The 9,880-nt window shown below is 43.0% G+C and overlaps 1 protein-coding gene across 2 annotated transcripts; it reads right to left on the minus strand.

Moving 5' to 3' along the window:
* Positions 1-818: 818 nt before the first annotated feature.
* Positions 819-9,190, minus strand: CNIH1 (cornichon family AMPA receptor auxiliary protein 1). 2 transcript variants are annotated; one of them, XM_054161663.1, is made up of 6 exons: positions 8,986-9,190; positions 7,388-7,456; positions 7,084-7,131; positions 4,100-4,212; positions 2,794-2,937; positions 819-1,700 (listed from the first exon to the last, which is right to left on the minus strand). In XM_054161663.1, exons 1-6 carry the CDS (start codon positions 9,064-9,066, stop codon positions 1,673-1,675), a joined length of 483 nt encoding a protein of 160 aa, XP_054017638.1. In that variant the 5' UTR covers positions 9,067-9,190; the 3' UTR covers positions 819-1,672. The 2 variants fall into 2 exon arrangements, with proteins under 2 accessions (XP_054017638.1, XP_054017639.1); XM_054161664.1 differs by lacking the exon at positions 7,084-7,131 and having other exon boundaries at positions 8,986-9,182.
* Positions 9,191-9,880: the final 690 nt, after the last annotated feature.

The raw sequence follows: 9,880 nt of genomic DNA on the forward strand, positions 1-9,880 counted from the left end.
CATAAGTAAGTGAAAAGGAGGACACTTCCAATGTGTCTTATTTTTTTTAAGAGTTAAGGGGCACCAAATGAAGTTCTGGCAAAGTATTTTTTTACATACCAAATAATTCCACTGCAGAACTCTCAGTCTCAGGGTATCTTCCATATCAGGCTATAAAAGTGCTCAAAAAGCAACTGAATTAATGGAAGAAGAGAATCAAGAGCTGTTTTAAGATGCCAAACCTCTAGCTCAGGACACCTGTGACAAAGGTAAATGCCTGAACGTAGTCCCACTATTCAGGCAGAGAAATTTAGTACCTGCCCTATTCCATACTCTAAATTCTTACTCACTTGTTGCCCCTGCCCAGCACACCATTACAGAAGCATATGGATTGCTGGTCCAACCCAGTGCTGCAATTCGTCTGACTTTCATTGCATCTAACAAAGTGAACAAATACACAGTTTATACAAAAGAAGTTTTACTATAACTGGGAAACTATCCATTATTCTCCATCACAGATAAATGAAAGATTCCTAATTATTACTCCTACATTAAGCAGCTCACAGTTTACAATGCAATATTGTCACTTTAACTGAACCCTCTTTCCCAGCTCCACCTGCGATTTATCTGCAGACCCATGAAAAGAAGACAAAAAGCAGGAAATCAGAACTTCCCTTGTCCAAACATAATTCAATTCAGGGTTCTATTTGCAAAAGGTAATGTGATTATCCATCATAAAGAGACGAATACACCAAGTTTCTCTTCAGCCTAAAAACAAAACAAGGCACCAGGTATAAAAAAAAAAAATAATTAAAAAATCAGTGTTTCTGAATTTGAGATTTTGTTTTTTATTATCATTTATTGCACTAAGGAACAGCAGGGCAGTTTCACAACCTCACTTTCTGCTTTGCAAAGGTCTGTAGTATTCAACTCAAGAGTGTTTTCATCATTGGACTTGGTAAGTGTGGTGGGTTTGTCCATTTGTTAACAAGTCAGCACAGACATTAAAAAATTAAATCATAAAAAAAAAATTTAAAAATCAACATATAAATTCACTCCTTCATGGACAATTCACCTCCTCCTCTCACCGTGAGATCAAAGCAAGGCTAACCTTCGGTGAAAACACAGATGCTTGAACCATGCACGTACAGGGAAAGATTAACCAGATAGCAAAAAATAAACCAAGACAAGACTTATTTTTGCAACTGTGTCCATGAACTCATATCTCAAAACCAGCACTGCCTACAGGAACACGCCCACAAGACTTCTAGTCCCTCTAGGCAGCTACAGTGGGTTGACAGAGTGGGACACACAAGCCCAAATGAGCCACTACAAAGTCCAGCCTACAGAAAACCTCTAGTGTCCTAAGGCTAGTCAGTAACAGATACCTACTTGAGGATTATGGCTGTTCCTTATGAAGTGCAAAGTCAAACTTTCTCAAAACCCGGTAATTTTTATAGTAATTTACAGGCAATTCTTTGATTTCAGTGTCCCAGTAAAATATAAGAAAACAGTCTTTCCACAAGTATAAAATGTGGAAATATTTTAAAAAGAGGGGGGTCATCGTTTTTCGAACACAAACGTTATCATCAGGTTCCGTATTTAATCTCAGCAGGAGGTTCTCCTTGTAAAGAATCCATGTTTTGTGGCTTTTGCATGCACTTAACTGGAGCAAAGCTTGCTGAGTGTCTTCTTAAGAGCTCACCAGAACATAAATCATGCTGGAAAATAAAACAGATATTAAGAGGTGCTATTTTGATTAGCGTAACACACGTAACGTACAGTCAGGTATTCTAAGGACTAAATCTGTGTGAGAGACGTGGATTGTGACTGAAGATCTTACACAAAACACATCAGAAGGGTGTTAGAAAGGACCACATCAACTGATTTAACAACCAGTTGTCACTAGAACAAGTGACACCGTAACAGGGAGCCTGTATAAATGTGTGTTGATGGCCTGAACTACTCCATCTGTGCTGTGAGAAGTGCAATGTGCTGAAAGAAAGACAACACGATGCTTCCCATGCACACTGCCCAGAGCAGATGTGAACACCAAGTAGAGAGCTGCTTTTTGGTTAGAAGGAAGAATTAGGAGAAAGAACCAGGCAGTGGTACTAGCTCTGGGGTCTCCCACCCCTTTTCACTCTTTGAATGACTCTTCTGCCTTTGACTTTAAAAAAATACAAAATAATCACATTTCCATCAAAATACCCAGTCTAAAACTTCTATGTTCTAGCCTCTTCATGAAAACACTGAGGGAGGTAGGGTTAAATCATGGTATGTATAATTCAAAATACTAATTCCCTCCAAATTAAGATTTGTGGTTTAAAGAGAATGAATAGTGATTGTGGATTCTTTTTTTGAGGAAAGTTGCCACTCTTATCTTTTCAGTGGTGCAGAGGGAGAGGACATTGGACAATGTGCATAAACTGGAGCACAGGACTTTCCATCCGAACATGAGGAAAATCTTCCTTGCTGTGAGGGTGCTGGAGCCCTGGAGCAGGCTACCCAGAGAGGTTCTGGAGCCTCCTCTGGAGAGATTCCAAGCCCACCTGGACACTGTGATCCTGGGCAACCTGCTCTGAGAGACCCTGATTTAGCAAGGGGCGTTTGGACTAAACAATCCCCAGAGGTCCCTTCCAGCCCCCACCAGTCTGGGATCCTGTGATATATATTCCTATGTACAAAATTTCTCTTCTGCACGAAGCCAAAATTTCAGACTGAAGATTAAATGGGAGACAGCAGAAATTAGAAAAAAACCAAACAAACAAACCAAAACCACCAAAATCACACCACCCACACCCAACAACTTACCCATATAGGTAGTAAAAAAATGATAGAAGGTAGAATGCTAATTTGCACCATCCTTCTTTCTGGCAATAGGCTAAAATATCTGCATTCATGATGGTTGTAGGATCATACAGACCAGGGCCACTCATCACAGGTCTACTCATGTACCTGAAAGTGATGCAGAATTAGTTTTGTGGTGACAGTGTTGGGAAAACATTGATTCCTGCCCCCCACCCACCAAATAATACCACAACTGATATAAGGAATCATAACCCCTACAGAAAAGTCTCAGTTCCCTGCAGGAGATGGCAAACCGCAAGAGCAATACAAAGCCCTGAACTAGATGTGCCTACAGCAGAGCCTTCATAGAGTCTTAGTTCTTCAGTAGTGTCCAAGCAACAGAACTTCTTTCCTGCGAGGGTGGTGGAGCACTGGCTGCCCAGAAAAGTTGTGGAGTCTCCTTCCCTGAAGAGATTGCAAACTTGCTTGGACACTGCTACTCTGGGCAGTCTGCTGTGGATGACCCTGCTTGAGCAGAGGGGTTGGACTATACAATCTCTAGAGGTCTCCTCTAGTCCTGATCATGCTGGGATTCCGAGATACTGATAGTGCTGCAACAGCTCACCCTAACCTCAAACCATGCTGAACTGTGATACACCAAAAGGAAACAGGACAAGTTTATAAGTAATAGATTTCCATGGGACTGAAAAATAAAGAGACCAACATCTAACCTGATGTAACCCCAGCCTCTGGTCATTAATGAAACACACACTGGCTGCCATGCTGAAGGAATATTCACATGGATCAATAAGAAATGACCCTGAAATGGCAGTCTAATGCAGGCTGCTAACAAAAGGAACAGGCCTGCCCCGACCCCTGATTCCTCCTCATGCCAGGACTAGCCATGCAGCAAAAGCTCTTTTGTTGGGTTATGTTTCAACCAGACCAGCTCCCTGCAGAAGACTAACACCAGCACAAGGAGAGGCAGTGCCCATGTCTCAGTGGAACGAGGACGTGGGATCACCACTTCTGGTGGTGATCCAAACCGTGAATCTGTAGTATCAGTACACTTCTGACATGTCACCTTTAACACCTCCCCCCCCCCCCCCCCCAACTCAATTCTTGCACAACACAAGAGAAAAATAAAAATGACAGAGAAAGCAAAGCGATGGTTCCTTTCTTACAGCCATGACATAAACTTTCTCAGTGTCATATCAGAAAACATCATTCTTTGCCAGACACACAGAACACTTAATAGGAAGCACTGCACTGAGAGAATGAGGAATGCTTAATGTGAGTACAGAGACACCGCCAGACTTGTCAGTATTACCTCCAAATATGATAAGCCAACAAAGGCATATTGAGACCCAGTGTAAGCCACTCTGCTGCACAGAGAAACATAACACAGAAGAATGCGTGGATGAGGTACTCTGGAAGTACAAGCTGGAAAAGAAAAATAGGCGTTAGAAGTTTCAGTTACTCCAAATGAAACGTGTGATGTTGACATCTGTTTTGGAGGTAAGCTATTGTTTCAGAAACAGTATTGAAAAACAACAGTACCAAAAATAAGACTGCTGTTTTCACTTCCTGCAATCAGCAGGATTTGCCTTGCTGTTTTCACATGATATTCATGGATCAAGAAGGTAAATATATCCCATTAAATGCTCAGATCAATCATTTAATAGAAGCAATTAAAAAAATCAAAACCTAAGTGCACTGTTCACAGATTCCATACTTTGTACATGTTTTATCATAAAAGATGGGAGGTATTTCTTGCACATGCAACAGAAAAATACCAGAAGGAAACATGCTGCACGAAACCGTTCAGAGGCAAAAAGATGGTTTGTGTTTTTGCCTCTTGAATGGCTTTGTTTTGGTATTTGCACACACATCATTGTTCAGATTCAGACTAGTGCAAAAACGAAAGATCCTGGGCAGAGCTTTATGGAACCAAATCAGCAGTAACACTGTTACAGCACTTGGTCTGCCCAGAGAGAAGCCCTGTGCTGCCTGGGCACAACAGCAGCTCTGCCAGCTTCGCTCTCCTCCGCAAGTACCTGAGGGGCATGCTTTAGAGCACCATGCTTTCTGGCAGAAGCCCACAGAGCTGATGCTTAGTTTTCTATGAAACCATAGAAAGCAGGAAATGCTGGATAGTATTAGTGTTATTAATAGGAACAATATGGAGAGATACATAGGTTAAATGCATGCAAAGGGCCAGCAAAACTGCACCCCCACCACAAGAGCAGAATGTTCTACAAGCCACCCCACAGTAGTATCATTGACTCCTTTATCACAGGATTCAGAAAGGAACAGATCTGTCAGCTTCTGACTTCTCATGTCAGGACCACTAAAATATCACCTCATGACAAATCCTCCATTCCTACCCAAAGTCTTAAATTGTCTATTTAAATTCCATACTTTGCCCATCCTTTCTGTGTGACACAACTAACGTTGCATAGGGCAACCACACTGACGTTTCAGGGGTTTATATATTTCTTTTTCATTGCAAGCATTCTTTTTTTAAGCCCCCAAAATATCCTAGGATCCTAAAAAACTACCAACAAACAGACATTCTCACACCTCCTTTGCTACAGCGCTCTGCTTCTCTAAATGAAAAACAGCAAACCAAGCAAACTTGCATCAACATCAACAAAAATAAGCTGTCATACATGAAATGTTGCAAGTAAATATTTTCATCCAGATCCCTTTTTTGTATACTTACCCATTTACAACCTGGCAATTATTTATAGTACAACAACCATCCTAGCCAAAACACAACACAGTTGGCAGCCTGCTGAAACAGATTTACCAGGTCTGAAAATCTGTAGTTTATTTAACTACACCTCTCAAAACACATTCTCATCTTGTTTATCACACCCTACTCCCACTCCAGGATACCTGTCCCTTTCAAATCTACCACACTTCACCCTCCCTGGCTGACTAAAGGAAAATGAACTGCCTCATATTCTACCATGATATTTACCAGAGAAGCGAGGGAGGAAGAAATCTTGTTGCTGAGCAGGGCTATGATTATAACAGGAGCAGGGAAGAGAAGGCATCCACAGCGTCCTAAGCAGTTACTATTTTGGGCTAATCTTTCTACTGAGGTGTCTCAATTCTTACCAGGATTTTTGATACTTTTTACAGGAAAAGAACACTTTGGTGTGTTTGTCCAGCACAATTTCCCAGATCCCCTCAAGACACAGAATCTTAACTTCACTTTTAGGGGCTAATCTACTTTCACAAGAGCAGCAAATATTAAGTCAGGTAATATTTTCAGTTCACAAAGTTATCAGATAAATAAACACTCCATGCACATGGGTTAACAGAAGGTTAATATTTGCATTGAACATGCGCATTATAGTACCCCAAAGGTAGCGGTAAGATCAGAATGCATCAATGTAATGAGAACTTGCCTTCCCCATACTGTAGCAGAGATGACCGCGGAACAAACCAAGCAAGGGAAACTGTTAGATGCACAGCTATCCGAGCAGCAAACCTCATCCTCTCTTGTCCCAGTCCTCTGCCTCTTCCCCTCCCCACCCCTTCTCATGTTGTAATACTCACTGTTATTTTATGTGCTGTATGCCTAGTATGCATTCCCCCAGCTATTGTAAATTAATTTTGCATAATTTACTTAACTCTTTGAAACACAATAAAGTTACCATCCAGGCTGCACTGCTGTGCTGCCTCTGTGTTCTACCTCAGCCTGGACACAGCAAGCCAAAGTGAAAACCATGAGAAACAGACAAAAAAACTTCTGTATCAAACTGTATGCTCTTCAACAAGCATCCCTTTTAGCATTGGCCTGTTACAGACTAGTTTGCCTCAAATTCTTTCCATAAACCAAGGAGTGTCAAAGTTGCATCCAAGAGAGGCCACCAAGTCACACCCCTGATCTTGGAACATAAAAGGAAGAAATGAAGGTAACACCTATCACATCATGGCCACCTAAATCCTCAAGCAAGATCAGAATTAACTTGGTCAATGCTTAAAAACCATCCAGTCTCTTATATGCTCAGAGTTCAATAACTCTTGCTTGAAAAGATTGATTTCTATCTGAAGTTACTTCAGCTAACTGATTGGACATGTAACAGGCATGTAACAGTTTTCCCCACATCACTGGGTAAGCAAGCAGAGTTGTTTTGCACAAAACATGGAAATCCATGAAGTTGTTATAAACCCCAACAAACAAAGAGCGAGCAGATGAACAGGCATACTAAACGAAACAGCTTAATAGTACTACAAATGTTCCTAACAAAATGAAAGGGAAGTGGCATTAAAAACATTAAACTGAAAAGCAGTACACACCTTTAATGCAATTTTGACTCTTTTAATCTTTTTGACCTTTTCAACTGTCTTTGTGCCGAAAATGTGGAAAGCAGATTGAAAGAATGTTAGTATGACAGCTGACAAGATCACCAGTCAGAATATTCAACTTGAAAGTAAAGAATCAGATAAAGAGTTTCCCCTTGAACTTCTACCAAACTGCTTAGGTTTTGTCAATACAGATGCAATTCTATTGCTTAGCTTGATTACATCAAGGTAACGTCAAAAATAAGCACTTTACATTATTTACTATAAAAAAAACCCAACTGTTTAGTGTGCTACTTACAGGATTAAGTGTATTACATTGGTCTATGGGATTCTTGTAATCAGTCTTCAGTTCATCAAATGCTATAATCTAGAAAAGAAATTGAAGCAGTTGTGATTTTTCCATCTGGGAGCTATAATGTACTTTACTCATGAGATATAGCACAGAGCCTTAACATCCAACTTCTGCCACCTTATTCAGGGATGTCATTTCTCCTAAATTCTAACGTCATATACCCAGAGATAAGACACATTTGAAAGAGGTTATAGAAACAAGAAAGGAGAAGATGCTTCAGGCATTCAAACACCTCCACCACTGCCCACACTCAAACATTTTACCTGCACACTAGCAATGGATTTCCAACACCCCTCCCTTTCCGTAGCTTTTAACCGTGCTCACTGTGCATAGACTTCCACTGCGCAGACCCCTAACGTCATGCTCTCACGGCCAGCAAGAACCTCACACAGGGTTCATTAATCAAGAAAAAAATAAATAGTGATCTTAAAAGCAGCCAAATGTTTTATCTCATTACTCTCAAAGTAAATGCTGACCCTATAAAAAAAAAAAATCCAACACATATACTCGACCTTATGTCATGAAACATCAGACAGTGATGTAGCATGAAATACACAGACAGCTACATCTAGAGAACAAATATCATAGCAAACATTAAAGAAATCTTAGATCGATTTATTATCAGTATGAGATTAGTTTATATTCATATAGGTCCAAATATGCTTAGAGGACAGGGCTGCTATCACAGCAGAATAGTTTTTGTTAAGGATAACTATGAAGCTTGAAACAGTGCCAAGAGCCCATCTTCTTCGTGTCCTCTCCTCCAGCAGTGTCTCACAACTGCTCCAAGGTAAGTTCCTATTTGGCTCTCTCTTTGTCAGGCTCAAGACAGAAAATTCTCAACAAAATAACAGTAATGTAAGAAATCTCAAAAATTAAGTCTCAGTATAACACTCGAAAAGAACGCAACACGCTTTGTTTCTGTTAAGAAATCAGCCAAGCTAATTTCAGCCTAAAATATTTTCAACAGCTACTTTTAAAAGGCTGCACTAATTAAAAATATTGTTTAATAAAATGGATATATCTTGTATCAGCATTTGAAAATCCATTTTATCCACGGCACTGCCAGACTTTCACCCCTTCACCATAACGATGAAGGTGGGGAGCAGACGCAGTTTCTCGGCTTCCCCCACCGCTCTATGAGGCTAGGCTGTGCCCAGGGAAAGCGGCAGTGCCCTTCACCAGGAGCGCACTTTCGTAGATGCCTCCAGAGAGCGAGATCTCCAGGACCCTCCTGCTCCTTTGTGGGGAAACTCTTTGGGACAGACAGACGGATCTTTCCCCTGGCCCGGGCAGGCTGCCAGACCCCCACGGCCTGCGCCGGCCTCCGCGGGTGAGCGGGCCGGTGAGCGCCCAGAGACTCCCGCTAGGGAGCGGCAGCTCCACAGGACAGGGCTGCACCGGCAGGACCCGCTGCCAGACCGGCCGGGCGCGGCGGCCGTTCCTTCAGCCCAGGCGGCGAGAGGGGAAGCGGGACACCGGTCCGTCAGGCCACACGGCAAAGGAGGGGCCGCTCCACCACCACCCTCCCCCGGAGCACTCACATGCCAGATGGCGAAGAAGATGAGGGCGGCGGTGAGCAGCAGCGCTAGCATGTAGCAGAAGGCGGCGAACGTGAAGGCCATGGCGGCAGGGCCGGGCGAGCCGCGGCGGGGCCGATCGCGGCGCGGGGGATGCCGGGTGCGATCATTCACCGCCGGGACGGGACGGGACGGGCTGGGCCCGAAGCCGCGCAGCCGCCATTTCGCACTGCCCCGCCCCGCCGCGGGCGCTCCCTGCCGGGGGCCGCCGGCAGCGCTGCCAGCGCGCCCGCAGCCATTTTCTCGTGAGGCGGTGGGAGGTTTGTCTTCCCGCCCGCCTTGCTAGCCGAGGTGGAACACGGCGAAAACGCTGTGAGGTGTGGGGAATTGTGCGCGAAATACACACCTGGAACCCCACGGGACCACTGGGCACCACTGGGCGAAAATCAACCTGAAAATGGAATTTGGCTTAAAAGATTTTTTCAGAATAAAATGTGGGAGGCGGGGGTGCGATCACAATAAACTTACTGCCACGCTGGAGGGGAATTACCTGATAAGGTTGAGTGATGTCGGGGGGAAAAGGAGATGGCAGATTTCCCTCACGAAGGAATGAAAGATAAAGGTGCACCGTGGTGCCCCCAAGAAAGAGGGTCACAAGTTTATACAATCTCAACATTGATACCATTTGAGGCTTGCTCAAAAGACACAGCAAGAAAACAAATAGTTTGAGGAGAAAAACCAAACAACTGCTTTGAAGAGAACATCATATATTTTCCTTCCCATAGGGTCATAGAAAAGTCATTTCGGTTTTAAGCAATTACACGTTGCAATAAAGTCTGGGTAGAATTGCTGTAATCATTTCCTCCAGACAAGCAGCGTAAGTAATGGTTTCCACAAAAACAGGTGTCAAAGAGTAAAT

This window comes from Dryobates pubescens, chromosome 5 (genome assembly GCF_014839835.1).
Source record: "Dryobates pubescens isolate bDryPub1 chromosome 5, bDryPub1.pri, whole genome shotgun sequence".
Classification (NCBI taxonomy): domain Eukaryota; kingdom Metazoa; phylum Chordata; class Aves; order Piciformes; family Picidae; genus Dryobates; species Dryobates pubescens.

Coding starts and splice junctions, on each gene's coding strand:
- CNIH1 (XM_054161663.1), bottom strand. CDS start 9,066: ATGGCCTTCACGTTCGCCGCCTTCTGCTACATGCTAGCGCTGCTGCTC. Junction 7,132..7,387: donor AATGTAATACACTTAATCCT/GTAAGTAGCACA, acceptor TTCGGCACAAAG/ACAGTTGAAAAGGTCAAAAA. Junction 2,938..4,099: donor TTGGCTTATCATATTTGGAG/GTAATACTGACA, acceptor CATCACTTTCAG/GTACATGAGTAGACCTGTGA.